Raw genomic sequence first — 19,601 nt, 5'->3', positions numbered from 1 at the left:
TTCGTGAGAATGTTGTTGTAGGCCACCAGTTCATAGCTAGTATCATTACTGTTTCCAAACACATATTTATCTTTTTTGTAGGTTAGAGCACCATGTCCCAGTTTGTTGTAGATTTGACAAATAATAGTAGATGGTTTACCATGACCACCATTGAAGAACTGGGGATGATTATTAAAATTTTGTTGAGGCTGAAAGTTTTGAAAATTTTGTTGTCCTCTCCCTTGGCCTCGACCACGATTGTACATATTCTGGGGTGCTCGATTCGGCTGGTATGCTAGATGTTGAAAACTTGGGTTATATTTTGATTTAACTCTGGCTACAGTAGCAGCTAGAGAGGTACTTGAGTCAGACTAAATCTGCCCTTGTTCTTTGAGGCAGTTCTCGTGATTAAGAAGAGAACCAATTACATCATGAATACCAAGACTATCTACATATGGTTTGTTAGTTATAGCAGTAACTACAGTTTCATATTCACTTCCCAGACCAGCTAAAATATGCAAAACCAAATCAGATTTGAGAACCGATTCTGAGACGGTAGATAAACTATTACCTATCGACTTTGCTTTTTGAATATAAGTAGTAATAAACAATGAACCTTTCTTTAAACTCTGCAATTGTCTTCTAAGTTGTAAAATACAAGATCTAGCATAGGTGGAATAAGACTTGAGAGCCATGGTTCCTTGAGTGCCTTGGTTGTTTGAGCCACTATCTTCATTGATTCAGTTGGCGTTTCTTCCTTGAGAGCCATCCATCTCCATTGATTCTAATACCAAGTTTGAACAAATAATAATGTCGAGAAACACAACAAGATAAGTTAGAGAAGACAATTGAGTTCAGTGGTTTGGTTCACCGAAGTTGTATTTATAGAATCCATAAGAGTCTGGTTTACATAGGTTTCATACAAATAAGATTAGTAAGAGTAGAGTACAACTAGAGAGATCATGTTAATCTCAAAATACAAGAGATGGCTATCTCTTAGTATCCTTATCCAAGTTAGATTTGAAACTGGTATCCAAGTTAGATCTGGAACTGAATATGTGGTTATCTGCAATACTCTTTAATTTTGCTAAGGAAGGTTATTGATTTCTCACACCTTGGCAGTGTGATAGCTTATGGACTCTGAGGTGCGAATTTCATCTCTCACTAAACCTTAAATTTCTAGATCATGGTGGCCTGTATCTCTTACATGGCTCTTAGTATCCCTTATAAGTGAGGGAATTTAATCTAACGGTTATGATCAGTGATTTAGTACCCAGCTACTTGGGCCTCCTTATACTATGTGAACAGAATTCCGATTAGCTGAAGGCCATGGCTGTTTTTTTGGTAAACAAAAGACGAAGGCTGTTGTGTAGAGTGTATGATAATATTCCACGCCAGTAATAAATTCATTGGCCCCATTATCAAAGGTGCGGGTCCCATGTAGCCCGCGTTCACCTAATCCTTCCTCAAATAAAACACCGTTTTTTCGCTTGTCATAGCATCAAGTACGAATGTCTCAACAAGGTATTTCATCAGCATCAAGCACCAATTATTTCTGGCTTCTTGTTTGTTGACTCACTTTTATTCCTTTCCTTTTGTTCCCAAAACCCTGAAACATAAATGTGGGCATGCTTTGTCTACATTCTTCACTCATGTTTCTATCAAAATACTAACCAAGAAAGAAGGGGAAAAAAAGAAATTTAGTGAGGGATACGAACTCTTTAAAATAATCACCACTCATTTGAAATCTCCCCCCTCCACAGAGAAAGAGAGATCACCACCACTAACATATACGCCTTATAATGATTGAAGGTAGGAAGATATCATAGCTCCCATACTAGATGAAGTTGGTTTAATTCCTTCACCAGAAATCTGTGCTTCAACGTGATCATCCCAAATCAGAAAGCCTGGGCACTGATGGGGGTCGATCCATCCGCTCAATTCCTGCTGTTGTATCTCACTGAAATTCTGCCTCTGTAAGCATTCGAAGTTGATCTCTCCATCAACATTCATACTACATTCTTGGACCTCCATGGGCACCATACTTTCTATACTCTCCGTCAATGGTGGCAAACAATTCGACTGTGTACCACTTGTAAATGATGCAGCGGGTGGAGGAAGAAATGCTTCAACTCCATGAAGGTTTAGGTGCCAAGAATCAGAATTTAGGCCTGTAGCTTCATGGAAAATATCAGCTCGGGCGTTGCCACTGCCGAGCCCATCGACTGTACCAGTGTCAAACATGAAAAGGGGGCAAGAAGAAGAAAACACTCTTTCTTCAATCGGTGCTTTTATTGTAGCCAAATCTTGATTGACTGTGTCTAGTTGATTCCATGTATAACCCGATTGGACAAACTTAACATTGGATGGAACCATTGCTGGGGTTGCTGAAGGCTTCCGTATCTTCTTCTTAATCCACGAATTCCAGTAATTCTTTATTTCATTGTCCGTTCTCCCAGGCAAGTGGCTTGCTATGTGAGCCCACCTACAGAACCATCGTGCAGGTTACAGAAAGCAACATTTAATTACTGAACAATGGTAGAATCAAGCCAAAGAAGTAATACAACTGCATTTTTTAGCATAGGTTGATCACTAATGCTATGTTCGGTTTGAAAGAAAAAGTAGGGAAGCCTTTACAAACATTGTATAGGTTTCCTACCTTTTTTCCTTCAAACCAAACATAACTTAAGAATTTCATGCCCCAAACAAGTTGGTAGATAGCCATTAAAAAATGTCGACCAAAATTCTCTTGAAAAGTGGAAAAGAAAAGAGAGAAAACAGAAAGAGTATATGGAGTTGCTTGAACCTGTTCCCCACAAGACCGTGAAGGCTGATGATCAGCTTCTCCTCCTCCGGTGTAAATCTTCCTCGTTTGATGTCGGGCCTCAGGTAATTGATCCATCTCAAGCGACAGCTTTTACCACATCTTTGAAGCCCTACACAACACGAACCTGTTAGAGAGAGAGAGAGAGAGAGAGAGAGAGAGAAAGGAGGGAGGATACCTGCTTTCTCAGGAACTTCACTCCAGCATCCATAGCCATGGGCATTTATGTACTGAATGAGATTTTCATCTTCTTCAGGAGACCAAAGCCCCCTCTTAACCTTCTGTTGGTTGCAGCATGAATGGTGACCCATAGCTTCTATTGCCCTGCTTTTCTCTTTCTCTGTTTGAATGGTACAGTATGCAGTGGCGGGGAAGAGCTGATTCTTCTCCTTTTAAAAGCAAAAGCAGTTCCAAGTTCGTAATAATGGGCCCAATCCATGAGGGACCAACGTCTAACCCTGAAACGACATGCCATCAACTTCTCTCCAGTCTCTACGTAGACTTGTATTACGTAACCAACTTCACGTACCCGAGCCATGTCGACGTCACTCTATAATGAGCCCCAATACCATCTCCGTCTTTCTCTCGACCTCTGTAGTCGGGTAAGGGAGAGAGAAAGACAGAGAAAGAGAGAGATTGATTGATTAATTAAAGATGGTGCAAATACGGTAGGTATTTAACAACGCCAACCATTGTATGGTGGAGAGAGAGCATCCACAGTCTGTCGATAAACGTTTCTCTCTTTCTTGCTCCGCAATCTGTTCATAAAACTTGGTCTAGTCAATAAAGGTGCTCAACCTTAATTGGCGAGGCTAAAAGTAGGTCGAAGCGTGAGAATATCTGGTCTTGAAGGCCATCATTTTAGGCTTGTCCCCATAAGATGCTAAGATGCAAAACGATGGTTCTCTAATGCTAGTTAGCATTTTCCTTCTCGATCTTATTGAAGGAAAACAATTATAGGTTAGCAAAATGTTTCAGTCGGGTTAAGATCACAAGATTTGAAACCCAGATAGGATTCAATCTTATCCAGAATTTCAGACAACCGTTTATTGCTTAACTAGCAAACAAGGCAAGGCAAGAAAAACATAAGTTAACCAAATTGTCTATACATGTGATGGTTTGTCCTACCAACCGGTAGCTTTTTGACACTCAAGATCTCCAAGGTGAGTTCCATTATGGATTGAGTCCTGCCTCTTGTAGTGTAACATACGTGCCAAAAACAAAACTAATAAGTACCCTATAGTGGGTCCTCTAGAGTTTAGTTGGGTCTATCAAAGCATGCGGCCATGGAGAAATTCAACCTGTGAAGTACACATATCAACTGCTACAATAATACAAAGCACCCAAAAGCGACTATTCTGGAAGAAACACACTTTCATTTTGCTTTAATTTGGATGAACGCCTTTTTTTTCTTTGGTTTTTACATATTATGAGATTAGATTATTTTTTTCTTTTGAATTTTCTTTAGGAAATCTTCACTAAAATCCATCTCACAAAATTTTATTTATTGGTACAATTATAATAGATTATAACTTTCAAAACCCCACTGACTGAAATTATAGGTAGAAATTACATGCATTGATATCCAATGCTTTTGTTCACTCCGTTATGTTCATTAACTGAAATACAGTAATTAGGAAATAGGAGGTTGCACAAAGTTGGGTGTGGCATTGGTTAGTGTTGTCTAGAATGGAAAATTTTCACCGAAACCCACCTCTCAAATTTTTATTTGTTAATAAAATTACAATAAATTATAACTTTCAAAACTCCACTCATGACACTGTACCCTTCTATTGACATCAACTCAATAAAGATTTATTAGGTGGGGTAAATCAAGATCCTCCTTTTCTTCATTCATATATAGTTAGAAATTACATGCATTGATGCATTGGTATCCAGTGCTTTTTTTTTTTCACTCCATTCTGTTCATTATATGAAAAATAGAGTAATTAGGAAATAGAAATTAACTACAATAAATTTGGGTGTGGTACTTATTAGTGTTGTCTAGAATAGTTTTCCCAATGCTTTTAATACATACGCAGATATATAAATAGATTGATGTTGAAATTGCAAACGATCCCTTCTGTTGATTGGTGCAAATAATTCACCAGATTGATGTAAAGATGAAGAGTGACGTTTGCTTGGATGCATCGCAAGCTAACTTCAAAAATATTAATAAACTAACAAATCAATTATTATAAGTGGTTCTTGTTAAGACTGTTTGTAAAAGGAGAAACGATGATACTTACCTTTAGGGAGGAGCATTGAAGTGGAATTTGGACCTACAAGTGCTTGAGTTTTAATTATATTAACGATAAAAATGGAACATTTCCCTTTGAAGAATGGTTGGTTGAGTAATTTAGTCATAGATGGGCTATCTCTACCTTACACTCCTTCGTTGCCCTTCAATTATATTTGGCTCTCCTCATCCTCCATATAATGTTTTTTTTAGGCCCTGTTTGTTGTTTGGTAAGTTATTTATCCCGATAAATACAATTATCTGGATAAGTTTTTTATGGGAAACACTTATTCGGGTAAGTGTATTTACACATGTTCTTTTATTTTCTAGGTAAATAAGGCAATTACCATTTTATCCATAAAAATCTATTATTAAAAGGGGCATTTTTGTCCCATTCAAGTGTTAACAATTTTCCCCCTAGGTGGAAAAGTTATTTACCCACCTAAGAGATGGGTATCGTTTACCCGGAAAATAAACTTTCCCTGGTCCCCATATAAATATGAAAAATGAACATGGGGTTCTTGGTCAATGGGAACCAAAATCCCATTGACCAATTTTCCCCCTCTCAAAATCCAAAAAAAGAATACCCCCTTACAGTATAGAAATGAGATAAACTTTGTTACTGCCAACTCTGCCCAAATAATCCCCAATTCAAGTATGGCCAGCCGATGGACCCCCTTAGTAAGATTCAAATCCTTGTCACAAGACATGAATCCAAATAGTCAAGACCATGGACATGTAGTGAGAAGGGATTTCCTATAAGCCAAAATTGTGCAAGTACACTAAGAGCATGGCATCCAGTTATACATTGAAAATATCTCTTCATGAATTGAAGTTGTAGTGGTTACACTCTTCTAGCCCTAAGAATTATAGGTATGGCTGATATGTTCATACGCCAAAACAATAAAATTAACTCAATTTCTGTATACAATGGCCCTGATGAAGAAATAAAGAAAGAAATTTAGTTCCTCTTCCACAAGCCCTCTGCACGGATTCACCTTTCCTCTCCTCATGGTAGTTATTTAGCCGATCTTGTTGGAAAAATGTAGTCACTGAAAATTTTGGAAGAGAAGCTCTGAGGCGCATCTGAAAACACTGTCTTTAGAACGTTATTTTACCCCAATCAGTTTCACTGAGTTTGTTGTTGGGTTACAGGCGAATCCGTTCCCAAGATATAACAGAGCATTGGGCGAGAATCTACAACTAGCAAAGTTGAAGAGTCTCCGAAGAAACCTTCTGTGAGACTGTAACAGACCGGACTGAGAGAGAGAGAGAAAGTGGATTTCGAAAAATGTGTGTTTGAGAAGTCTGTTTCATGTTCCTTAAATAGTTTATGAAGAGGTATGAAGAAAAAGTAGGTGCTGGTTCAAAGAAGGCACCTTGAACAGTCACAATTTCAAACATTGTGACTGTTTAAAAGATAGTTAATTAACTGTTAACTTTGAATTGTGCATCTTGATCACACCCAATCGAATCATGACCGTTGATCTCATCAACGATGATCAATGGTCAACATCGCACCAAAACCAAAGCCGCCCACATGCGGGTGCATGCGAAGTGCGAGCAAAGTGTGCCTCTAAAGCACCTCACTTTGTCGCACACACATGTGCATGCGCATTACGCGGTATCAAACCTCCATACTCTCTACTATTTCTAAGGAGTGTAAATCAGCTCCAATTAAAATATTAAAAACAAATCTTATAATCTTCCAATGTGGGACAAATTCAAAACTAGATTTTGTAAGAGAAAAGCTAATTTTTCAAATAAGTGTGCAGGTGCAACTTCTCATGTAATTGACCAATCAAACCCAAACCCATTGGGTTTAATCTCTTATGAGATTAAAATCTAATAGATCCTTCTAATAAAAAACACAGATTAATGGCCTTAAGTCTCTTTTGTGGATCCTTTTAACATCCATCTCCATACTGAGTTTGAAATTTCTTAATGGGATGTTGGACTGTTTTGACATTCGAATGTCTTTACTCTACTTAGTACTTCCAATGGATGGTGAAAAATATTATAATCGGCGGTGGTATTGGTAAAGAAGAGAGTTAAGGCTAAACGGCCTCTCCATTGTAGTCTAGAGATTGTGGCTTGGTTCAAATAGAAGGTGACTTTAAATTCATCTGAAAAGGTAGTTGAATTTCATTGCAGGTTCAAGGTTAGGGCTGCAACTTGGGCCAGGCTGAACCAAGTTGAAAAAAATCGGATTGGATTAGATTGGGTTAGAGTAAATCCTTAGCCAATCCAAATTCAATAACTGTGTCCTTTTACATATAATAATACTAAAATTGAATTTTCTCAGATAAGTCGAAGCAACTAAACCAACCCAAAAATTTTCAATTGGGTTATCAAGCTTAAAGTTGGAGGTTGGGTTGGATTAAGATTGACCTTAACAAGACCTGATTTTCACCTTATTCAACGACAATGGCCCACATGATTAAATGTGTGCTTCGGATGCTCCCTGTATTTTTTTATAAGATAAGATTGTTCCCTAGTTACTCTCCTTTATTTATTAATTTAAATTTTAATCATGCATTTTTTTTAAGGTTGCGTTTGCAAACAATGCAAATATGTGTGAGTGCAAATAGGTAGTGTAAAACAGTCTATATAAATTGTAAAATTGGGTTAGTTTTACACTGACAAATTTATCTTTTCATCAAACAGACTTTTAACTGTAATGGATGCAAACACAAATTCTAATAAAGTATATATTTTTTTATCAAAAATTCACTTGAATGTAAATATGCATTAATCTGTCATTTGTCAATAAATAAGGTAAAAATGAATTAAAGTACAAATTTACCCTGAACCAAAATTTACACTCCAAATTTACATCATTTTCAAACGCAGCCTAAGGGAAGATTGGTAATTTTAAGATCGTTTGAATTGTGATACACGGGTTTAAAAGTTAAGGGATTGACCATATAATATCTACTCTGCTCCACTTCCAGAATATTCAGACTACTCCAGAATGACTAAGGCCAGATTGTTTAACCAGGTAGGGAGTAATAGGCTAGTAGCTGTCTTGCAATCTGTTGGATTGTCATTATACTCTGAAACAGTAAAAATTTAGATTGAATCAGATGGTCAGACCAGTTTTCTGTGACCTAGATGACGTCAGCAAGCTTGGCTTCTGCTGAATCAATTGTAATCTGCTAGCCTATTTTGAGTATAATTTGTGCTTTATTTTATTTCTACCATTTCCAGCTGTAGGTGTCACGTCTAGACTCTTTTGAAACTCTATTCTCTCAACTTTTGTTAAGTCAAGTATGTCGGCAAAGTTAGGCTAATTAAATGGCTGATGAAAAATGTAAAACATTATAAAAATATTTCATCATCTGCCTCTATGATCCTCATACATCAAAAGGCAATAATTTTGCAATAATGGATCAGGCTGGTTCAACCTTTATTTAACTTTTTTTTTAAATGAGCACGCCACACTAAAATAACATTTTTAGCGGCAGTTTTCAAATTGCCTATTTGGCGACTACACTAGAAATATTTATCTTTAAGGGTGGCTAAGTGATTGCTGCAAGAGACATGGGCTAAATATTTGTTTTCCACTTTTCCTCTGCAGCACCTCTTCCTCTTTTAATTGTCTCTCTTTCTCTCACGTGCTCTCTCTCTTAATTGCATATCGGTAAATCTCTCTCTCGCTCCCACTCGCTCTCTATCTATCTCTCACACACAGTCGTGCATCGTATTTGATAAATAAATCTCTCTCTCTCGGCCGCGCGTGGACAATTTCTCTCTTAGTCGCACATCGGCGGCATTTGATTCACAGGTAAATCTCTTTCTCTTTCATTCTCTCTCTTTTTCTGAATTCAATCACACTTAATAATTTTCTCTCTGTTCTCCATCGGACAACACCAACCAGCGACGCCTTTGAATCAGTAAGTATTCAATCGATATTCATAATTGGAGAACAGCCTTTCCGTTTTTGTTCAGCCACTCTTCAAGTCTTCAATCAATATTCTCTCTTTTGAATCTCAGTAAGTATTCAATTTCTTTTTAGAGCCTTTCCATCTATTGATGCTCGGTTTGGTCAAGGATAACTGAAGGGATGAGAGATTCATCCTATAGACGTCCAAAGATTGTGGAATAAGGGGCGAATTTCAAAAATTTTTCTTTCCCTTCAACTGAGAATCGCATTCCCTATTTTAGAAAATCATATTTTCAAGGATCATCCTTGAACCATGAACTGAATCAGATCTGAACCAGAAGGAGTAGGAGAGGATTATACCTGATACGGAGAAGTAGTATCTCCCAACGAAGGTGTTCACGCCCAAGGAAGGATCCAAAGACTGCTCCCACTGAAGATGACGCAGTGCAGGATAGAGCAGAATCAGCAGTGTTCTTCTCCAAGAACTCTGTCCTTCGAAAGAATCGGCAGGATGGTACGTGAGCACAGCTTCCTTTCAATCCTTTCTCAAAGAACTGATGTCAAGATCCAATCTTGACTTCTCCCACAACTGGAGATCGAACTGGCAAAACAGGGTGGCAAGAACAGGGAGGCGGCAAGAAAGAATTCGCAGGGTGCAGAATTCTCTCTTCTTGTGATTTCAGCACTGAAGAAAATCTGATTGTGTGTCTCCGAAAGGTTGCCGCCCCCTCCTTTTGTTAACCTAAAAATATCAGCTCCTAATTAGGAGCTGATCATCCAAATCATATTTGGATCAGCCTTCTCTTCAGGTGATAAGGATAAACCCTTATTTTATCTGCAGATTAGATTAGCTTTCTCCTAATCTCTTTAGGAGGTTTCTAAATTTGAATCACATTCAGATCTGGACTCTCTGAGTGGATAGGGTCAAGACCCTATCCTATCCGCTAATCCATTTCAGAATTCGCCCCATTATTAACTAAATAAATAACCCAATTCGAAATGGGCTTTAGGCCCATTAAGCTTATGTACTCACTTAACCTTCCAAACTGCTGCCCAGTTGGGCTTCCTTGTATGGCGTGGGACCCAAACATTGATCTACACATCAGCCACATGGGTTCGGCCCAGCCTTTATTACAAGGCCTGGCCGAATACATTGTTAAGGACAGTGCACCCCTTGAAAACCCATCAAATGGGCTCTATGGGCCCAACACTTACCCTAAGTGGTCCATGGGCCAAGCCACCTTGTAACACCCAGGGACTGTGGGCAGATGCAAGATTAGCCCATCAGGTATTATCCTCAATGGTCTTACACTTAACCTCTCAGCCCATAATGATCATACACTGCCCGACAAGAGAGGGCATCTCCCTCGGTTGCAAAGAATAGTGCTGCACTCTCTACTTATATGGATCCCGGGAATTAAAACCTTCTTGCAAACATTTTAGAAACCATAATATATATACTTTTATATTTCATATAAAATATACTTTGCAAAACAAATCTCAACGGTTGAAATCGGCTGCCGGCAGTCTTGGTTTCCATCAGTGAGAGTGCATCCCCGATCATTACCTTTGTCCGACAAAGGGGCTAATCCTGTCACTATGATCACCCACTCAAATGAGTTCTCAGACTGTCCCAACATACCTAGGTTTTGACCCCCGCTAAGGATCTCACTGAATGGTACATCAAAGATAGCCCAATCCGACACCTAGTGCAGTATCATAATCGAGTCTAGGGGTCAGGTGTAACTTTCTAGTTTTGCCCATCAATCTCCAAGGTCCAGGGCAATACTGGAAATCTGGTCCAGTTCAAAGATTCAATTAATGCTACACTGTATGTGCCTAGGGTCTCACCCTGGCAGCTGAGACAGGCCACCCCAACCGACTTGGTGGCACCACAGTGTCAACCTTGTCAAGATAGGTCTCCCCAGACCGATCCACTGGCTGTGAACATTCTAAACTAACACGAGTCTCATTAAGTGTCCAATTTAAGGGTATTACACAGAAACATACCAAGGGAACATGAATCAAATATGCACCTTTATTCATTTACAATAAACTCATAAAATACATCATTCTGATTGAAGCTAAGGACATACAAAACTGTCTAACAATAATACTATCAAGTCACTCCCAAGCCTGAAGGTCCTAGGTCCGCAGTGTCTAGTATCCGAGGTAAGTGAGGATCATAGGTTCGGTTCTGCAAGAAGAACAATGTCAGAGGCCTCGGGCGAAGACCCGAGGCAAGGATTCCGATGGTCAAGTTAGTTGAGAGGTACAAGGTGGACGATGTCTGAGGTGTGAGCACCCAAACGATGTCACAAGAGAGCAAGTGATCCCAAGAGCAAGTAAGAGAGCTTGAGTATAAGATCCTTTACCTGGAGGAGGGTCACCTCATATTTATACTTGAAACCACCTGGAGGTAGGTGAGATTGGACGATAGGGATTTAGTTTGCATGCAGGGAGCGTGGCCATCGGAGGCCACCAAGTGACCCTGCGTTATTGGCTCCCCGGAACCCACCGAGCTAGGTAGGTCCTTCCCTAATTGGTTCACTCTGACGCGCGCCACCAGGCACGTGTGAGATCCGCGATTGGGCAGGGCCATCTGCGCCTACATCACCTTCTTTTTTCTGATAAGTTATGGTGTTTATATTAATCAAAATCAGTTCAACTTCACCAAAGTGTATTCTCAAGTTGGTTTCATAAAATATTTAGCTATAGAGTTTAGGTTTTTTTAATTGATTTTGTTCATTATATAATAAACCTGCTCAAATTTACTAGTGTCTTGATGACATATTGATAGATGAATTAGTGACTAGATGTTCAAATAAGTTTCCAAGCTGAAATGTGGGGATAGGGTTTGGATGAATATGATATTTAAGGATTAAATCAACTTTTCATCTATTATTAAGGATTTCAAGTCATATATTAGATATCTTTCTTTTGCATTTATTAAATGCTTAATAATTTAATTACATTGTATACTAACTCATTAACCTCACAATCATTATTTATTTTGGTTAAAATATCAGAGTAGCTTTTCTTTTTTTTTATTTTTTGGTAATTAAATATGAGGGTAGGTTAGTTGATTGCAATATACCCACACGTATATAGTTTTAGGCTTTTAGATAGGGAAGCAATTAATAGAGAGGTGGTTATTGAAGGGATGAGAGATTCATCATATGGATGGCCGAACCCTGCAGGTAGGTTGGGTGAAATTTCAAAAATTTCTCTCTCTCCCATGTGAGAATCACATTCCCTATTTTTAGAAAACTGCATTTTCAATGATCAATCTTAAACTTAAAACAGACCAGATTTGAAACCAAAAGGCAAGAGAGGGATATACTTGATACAGAGTAATAGTAACCCCCAACGAAGGTGTTCACGCCCAAGGAGAATACCAAAAACTGCTCCCACTGAAGATGACACAGCGTAGGGCGGAGCAAAATCAGCAGGATGGTTCTTTAGCAAGAACCGAATTCTTCAGCAAGAACTCGATGGAGGGCAGGTGAGCACGACTTCTGATTATCTTTTCTCCCAAAAGATAATATCAAGAACTCTTCTTGATCGCTCCTACAGGTGGAGATCAAACTAGCAAAGGCGGCAAGAGCAAGAAAGGGTAGAAATCTGAAGTGGTTGAACTGCAAGATTTCTTTCATGTGATCTACGAACAAGAAGATCTCTCTTCTTCTATGTGTGTATTTGGTTTGCCTCTTGCTGCTCTATTTATATCCTTTAAAGAGAGGTTCTCCTAATCTCATTAAGAGTTTCCTAATCCAAATCTTGTCTTTGGATCTGGACACTCTTTAAGAGATAAGGATAATCCCTTACCTTATCTGCAAATAAAGATCTGCCCTCCTAATCTAATTAGGAATTTCCTGATCCAAATCATTATTTGGATCTGGACTCTCTAAGTGGATAGGGATAATTCCTTATCCTATCTATTGATCCAAATCCCAAAATCGCCCTTTTTTAATTAATCACATCAAGTTATTTCGATTTGGGCTTTAGGCTCATTAAGTCCATTTGCTCACTTAACCTCCTATCTGCTGCCCAGTTGGATATCCTTGTGTGGTGTGAGACCCAAACATTGATCTACACATCAGCCACATGGGTTTAGCCCATCCTCTGTTACAAGGCCTGGCCGAATTCACTGTAGGAGACAGTGAACCCTTGAGTCCATCACCATGGGCTCTTAATGGGCCCAACATTTACACTAAATGGTCCTTAGGTCAAGCCACCTTATAAAAACCCAAGGACTGTGGGCAAATGCAAGAATAGCCCATCAGGTATTACCCTCAATGGTCTTACACTTAACCTCTTATCCCGTAATGATCAAACACTGTCCGACAAGAGATGACCTCTCCCTCGGCTGCAAGGTACAGTGCTGCACTCTTTACTCACATGGATCTCGGGAATTAAAACCTTTTGCAAACATTTTGAAACCATAATATATATATGTATATTTCTATATAAATATATTTTGCAAAAAACAATTTTCAATGGTTGAAATCGACTACCGGCAGTTTTGGTTTCTATCAGAGAAAGTGCATTCCCGATCATTCACTTTGTCCAACAAAGGGGATGATCCTGTCACTATGATCACCCACTCAGATGAATTCTCGAACTATCCAAACATACCCAGGTTTTGACCCCCTCTAAGAATCTCACTGATTGGCATATCAAAGACAACCCAATCCGACACCTAGTGCATTTTCATAATCGACTCTATGGGTCAGGTGTAACATTCCAGTTTTGTCCATCTATCTCCAAGGTCCAAGGCAATACTAGAATTCTGGTCTGGTTCAGGGTTTTAAGAAAATCCACACTACATGTATCTCAGGTCTTACCCTAGCAGCTGAGACAAGCCACCCCAACCAACTTGGCGGCACATCAGTGTCAGCCTTAGAAGGATAAATCTCTCCAGATCTATCCAATGACTATGAATATTCTAAACTAACACGAGTCTCATATTTGTCCAGTTTAAGGGTATTACACAGAAACACACCATAATAACATAAATCAAATATGTACTTTATTCATTTACATTAAATGTCATAATGTACATCATTCTAATTTAAGCTAAAGGCATACACTATCTAATTGCTCCCACTTGCACTTAAGTCCAATCTGGTATAAGCCGAAGTCCCATGCTTTCCACGTGTTTCTCAAACACTTTCTGTGTTAGTGGCTTAGTCAATGGGTCTGCTACATTTTTCGCTGATGCTACTTTCTGAATTAGGACGTCCCCTCTTCCAACTATCTCCCACAGTACATGGTACTTCCTCTCGATGTGCTTCGACTTCGAGTGGGCTCGTGGCTCCTTAGCCTGAGCAATAGCTCCAGTGTTGTGACACAACAATGGAATGGGTGATGTGCTGGATGGAACTACTCCCAATTCATGAATGAACTTCTTCATCCAAATCGTTTCTTTGGTAGCTTCACTTGCGGCAATGTATTCGGCTTCGGTTGTAGAATTCATCGTGGACCCATGTTTGCTGCTTTTCCAGCAAACAACACACCATCCTATTGTGAAAATGTATCCAGATGTAGACTTTCTATCATTTGGATCTGACTGGAAGTCAGCATCAGTATACCCCTGGATCTATAGTGAACTACCATCGAATACCAGACAAAACTCTTTTGTCCTTCAAAAGTATTTTAGTATATTTTTCATAGCAGTCCAATGCTCCTGCCCTGGGTTTGACTGGAATCTGCTTACCACACTCACTGCTTGAGAGATATCAAGACGGGTGCATAGCATGACATACATTATGCTCCCTATGGCTAAGGCATAGGGAACGTCCTTCATGCCCTCAATCTCCTCAGGAGTCTTGGGAGACATACCTTTGGAGAGAGTGACTCCATGCCTGAAATGAACATTTCCTTTCTTGGAGTTCTCCATGCTGTATTTCTTAACTATCTTGTCAATGTAAGCAGATTGGGATAATTCTATTATCCTCTTCGATCTATCTCTATAGAGCCAAAGACCTAGTATGTAGGAGGCTTCTCCTTGATCTTTAATAGAGAATTGCTGTAAAAGCCATACTTTCACCGTAGTCAACATTCCTACATCATTCCCAATGAGTAGAATGTCATCTATATACAGAACCAAGAACGTAACTTTATCCCCACTGGATTTCCTGTAAACACAGGGCTCATCCAGATTTTGCTCACAGTCAAATCTTTTGATAGTAGAGTCAAACTGGATGTTCCAACTCCTAGAAACTTGCTTAAGTCCATATATGGATCGATTTAGTTTACATACTATGTGTTCCTGACCCGTAGCTATAAAACCTTGTGGTTGCTACATATAGATATCTTCACTAAGATCTCCATTCAGGAACGCAGTTTTGATATCCATTTGTCAAATGTCGTGATCAAGGTACGCTGCTACAGCTAGCAGAATCGTAATGGATTTAAGCATGGCCACTGGCAAAAAGGTTTCCTCATAATCGATTCCTTCTTTCTAAGTATACCCTCCACAAGATGAGCCTTGTAGGTCTCAACCTTACCATCAGGACCCTTCTTCCTCTTATACATCAATTTGCAACCAATTGCTTTTACCCCAGGGGGCGGATCTACCAGAGTCCAGACTCCCTTGGTCTCCATTGAGTCCATCTTAGCTTTCATGGCATCTACCCACTTCAAGGAATCTATGTCCAATATAGCTTCCGTATAAGTCACGGGATCCTCCTCACTGGTCATGGCTTCCACCAAGTAACTATCCTGGTCATAGCCGAAACGAACTGGAGGCTTGGAAACCCAGGTAGATTGATGAGAGTAGAATTTATCATATTTGCATCCCCAATTATTATGTCTTTTATACCAAATTAGCATCTAATTGGACTCATATTTCTATTCAGGGCAGGCTGATAGATGAGTTGAGTATAACTTGGTTGTGTTGATTTAATGGTTTGCAATAGTTAACCTAGAATATTTGTGGAGAAAGAGGAAGGAGAGTTGAGTTTAAAAATCAGTAGGAAAATTAGTTTTTTCTTGCTTTATTTCTTGCTCGAGTTTTGTCTTGCCCGAATGGAAAGCCTAACCATGCTAATGAATATATTTTTATCTTCTTGATTTATCCAAGATTGTGATTTCCATATAGTCTATGAATTATTGTGCTTATTGCAATTAAGAGCTTGGTCATAGATCTTCTAGGTTGGTCGCTAACTGGAGTTTATGGGACATCACCCACTACCCCTGAGCTCTCCTCATCAAGAACAACTTCTTGACGATGATTGTTCAGGATGTAATCATCTTCCAAAAAATGGGCATTTTGACTATAGAACACCTTCTGTTCTCCTGGGTCATAGAATAAGTAACCCAAAGAGCCTTTGGGGTAGCCTATGAATAGGCAACGACTGGTCTTGGATTCCAATTTGTCTGCACACGTTCTTTTAACATGTGTTTGACAATCCTAAATCTTCAAGTGTCTCACACTTGGTTTCTTACCAGTCCAAAGCTCATAAGGAGTCTTTGGAACTGATTTGGTTCAAATCCGGTTCAGCATGTATATCGTAGTCTCTAATGCGTAACCCCGAAAGGATGTGAGTAACTCTGAGTGTACGAGAAGTGATCGGACCATATCCAATAAAGTCTGGTTCCTCCTCTCTATTACACCGTTTAGCTATGGTGTAGCAAGAGGGGCTAGATGTGATACTATCCCATTATCCTTTAAGTAGACCCTGAATTTGTTAGAGAGATACTCGCCACCTCGATCCGATTGAAGGGTCTTAATTTCTCTCCCTAACTGCTTCTCGACCTCTTGTCTGAAACTCACTGAACTTTTCAAAGGATTCAGACTTGTGTCTCATTAGGTACATGTAACCATACCGTGAGTAATTATCGGTAAATGTTATAAAATAAACATGCTGGTTACATGTCCTAACACTCATGGGACCACATACATCAGTTTGTGGTCACGTGTGTCTGTCGATCTTTTAGGCTTACCATTAAATGGTTGTTTTGTCATCGTACCCTGAAGGAAAGGTTCATAGGTTCGAAGATCTTCTATAGTTAGAAAATCCAAAGGACCATCCTTTACCAACCTTGTGATATGATTAATGTGGCCAAGTCGGTAATGCCACAAGCACGTGGGAATAACTGTATCAGGAGTTCTTTTCTTGGGGATATCATCCGACGTAGTTTCAGTTATGTTTGTTTTTAGAGAATGATGGAGAACATAGAGACCATTCTCAAGTTCTCTGTATGTGAGGAATTTGTTATTTCTTTTAATAGTAATTATATTACTAAAGAGAACAGAATATCCATCCGTACACAGTTTTGAAATAAAAATCAAATTTCTTCTCAAAGTGAGTACATAAAGACAATCTTTTAATGTAATTAATCCTTCTCTGAAATACAATTCTACAATCCCTATGGCTGTACCTGCAACACTTACAGAAGTCCCCAAGTAAAGATTCATCTCCCCATCACTCAGTCTTCTGCTTGTCCTGAACCCCTACACTGAGTTACATGCATGAGTTGAAGCCCCAGAGTCAATACACCAGGAAGTAGAAGTTACCAACAAATTGGTTTCTATGACGAAGGATTCGAAATTACCTTGTTTCTTGGACTCCAGGTACTGAGGACAGTTCCTCTTCCAGTGGCCGGCCTGCTTGCAGAAGTGACAAGCATCTGATGCTCTGTCTTTCCTCTGCCTTTTGGACTTAGTATCTTTCTTCTAAGGCTTTTTCTTTGCCTTCCTCTTCTTCTTTCCCGATTTACCAGCTTCAACAATCATGGCAATGAGCTCATCCTTCTTAATTAGTTCATCGGCCCTCTGCAACATATTGCTGAGTTCCTAGATGCTAACATTTAGCTTATTCATGTTATAGTTAATGATGAACTGATTGAAGGAAGGAGGCAAAGAATTTAGGATGGCGTCCACCTTGGTGACATGGTCAACCCCGGATCCAAGATTCTCAAGTCCATTGATGTATCCCATCATCTTAAGACAATGGTCATGAACTTGTTGGTTCTTGGACATCTGCGCGGTCATGAACTGTTTCAAGACCTTCTGTCGAGTAGAATGATTCTGCTCTTCATACATCATCCTCAGACTTTCTAAGATATCCTTGGACAATTTGATCTGATTGAACTGTTGTTGTATCGGATTGTCTAAGGATGCTATGATGTAGCAGCGGGCAAGGAAATTTTTATCTTCCCATTCCTGGTAGCCCCTCCTACGGGCCTTAGCCTTATCTCCCGGACATTTTGGAGCAGGGTTTTTAGCTACTTTGTCCAACTTTTCAGATGTCAGGACCAACATAAGGTTTCGGTACTAGTCAATGTAGTTTGGGCCTTTAAGTTTGTTGTCATCCAACAATTTTGCGAATTGTTCGTTTGCCATTTCTGATAAAAAGAAAATATTAGTCTACAACCTTATTTGATTCATGTTATTTACATATATATGGTTTTTAATCTATGTTGCATTCCCATTTGTTCATCTCTGAGATTTTCCTCCTATCTCAGTGACGGAGATTGCGAATTATGTCTCTGGAAATGTGGGAAATCACATAGGGTGCATGGAGCCAACTGTTTCAGCTGCATAATCCCACCACCTTTCTGTGAAGGATCATATCCACTCATCTTATAAGCTTTCCCTTTGGCCTCTGTCAGACAAGGTTCATTGCCATTTTAGGTTAAACCTTTCTGTCCAGTGAGTGCTCACCCAGCATATTCATGAACGCCAAGGTACCGTGAGAGAGTCTTCCATTTTAGGATAGGCCCCTCCCACATCGGTCTATGATGCCCCTAACATCTTATGAAACAATCCAACAGATCCAGCAGCAAATGGATAGCCCAATTTTATGGTGTGTTTCCTCATTACTGAATGACCCATCTTCATGCTAATGATGAAAGGCCTTTAGAGAGCTCATCATATGAATCTCCCTATCACATGCAATCATATTTCAGTGGAGGGAATGAAATATTACGCCCTAGTTTAATTTAGGTCAAACCAGAGTGGCTCCCACTGACTTTCATAAAGCCAGATTTGGGTGGGCCACAAATAGCTAGGGTTCCGCATGATTCCTCTTGGAGAGGTGTGGGGCCCTCCACGAAGGGAGATCATCCAATGTTCTTTTAAGGACACCATGGCAATGATGTGCACTCAGCCATGGTGTGTGCAAGAGCCACTATCGTATCAGTATGGGCCAAATACTTATATGGCCCTTGAACGTTGCACATCACACATCCATACATCACATGCATAAAAAGTAGAATTGATCCAATCAATTAATATCTGTAAAACCCATAATTAAAGCCCATGATTATCTATAATATTACTGATTAATATTATCTAGGTATATGGGTTGAATTGCAAAGAGCAGTTTGGCCCATATAGCTTTTATGCAGTTAATGGGCTAAAGTAGTTTTAACACATTAAAACTGGGTTTTACAGGTGTGGGCTGAATTACATCTTGCAATTAACCATCAACTCCTGGACCCAAGAATGAAAAATTAGGGCTGAGAACAGCCCCCATCGAACCACAGATTTGGTCCAACCAGTTTGGTCCAATCTGATTCGAATGGGTCTAGGTTTTGATTTTTAATTCAAGATTTAATTCAAGGTTTTGATCTGAAATTAAATTACTGAAGAAAGACATTCAAGAATCAGTAGAAGGGCTGTCCGTAGATCTGCTACCCTGCAAAACAGAGGTTAGTTCACA

The 19,601-nt window shown here is 39.3% G+C and overlaps 1 protein-coding gene across 1 annotated transcript; it reads right to left on the bottom strand.

Annotated features, from left to right (window-relative positions):
• Positions 1-840: 840 nt before the first annotated feature.
• Positions 841-3,258, bottom strand: LOC104611512 (transcription factor MYB51-like). Its single transcript, XM_010278588.3, has 3 exons — positions 2,982-3,258; positions 2,786-2,915; positions 841-2,464 (listed from the first exon to the last, which is right to left on the bottom strand). Exons 1-3 carry the CDS (start codon positions 3,112-3,114, stop codon positions 1,777-1,779), a joined length of 951 nt encoding a protein of 316 aa, XP_010276890.1. The 5' UTR covers positions 3,115-3,258; the 3' UTR covers positions 841-1,776.
• Between the last annotated feature and the right edge of the window lie 16,343 nt (positions 3,259-19,601).

The sequence above is a fragment of the Nelumbo nucifera genome, chromosome 6 (assembly GCF_055504915.1).
Source record: "Nelumbo nucifera cultivar China Antique chromosome 6, China Antique-T2T, whole genome shotgun sequence".
In the NCBI taxonomy this organism is placed as follows: Eukaryota; Viridiplantae; Streptophyta; class Magnoliopsida; order Proteales; family Nelumbonaceae; genus Nelumbo; species Nelumbo nucifera.
The sequence above is the reverse complement of the archived record's forward strand: the minus strand, read 5'-3'. Positions and strand labels throughout refer to the sequence as shown.

Bases quoted from the DNA above. Each gene is read 5' to 3' on its own strand.
- LOC104611512 (XM_010278588.3), bottom strand. From the start codon at position 3,114: ATGGGTCACCATTCATGCTGCAACCAACAGAAGGTTAAGAGGGGGCTT. The intron at 2,916-2,981 runs GTATCCTCCCTC...CGTGTTGTGTAG, and splicing joins TGAAGTTCCTGAGAAAGCAG to GGCTTCAAAGATGTGGTAAA. The intron at 2,465-2,785 runs GTTCAAGCAACT...ATGGTTCTGTAG, and splicing joins CACGGTCTTGTGGGGAACAG to GTGGGCTCACATAGCAAGCC.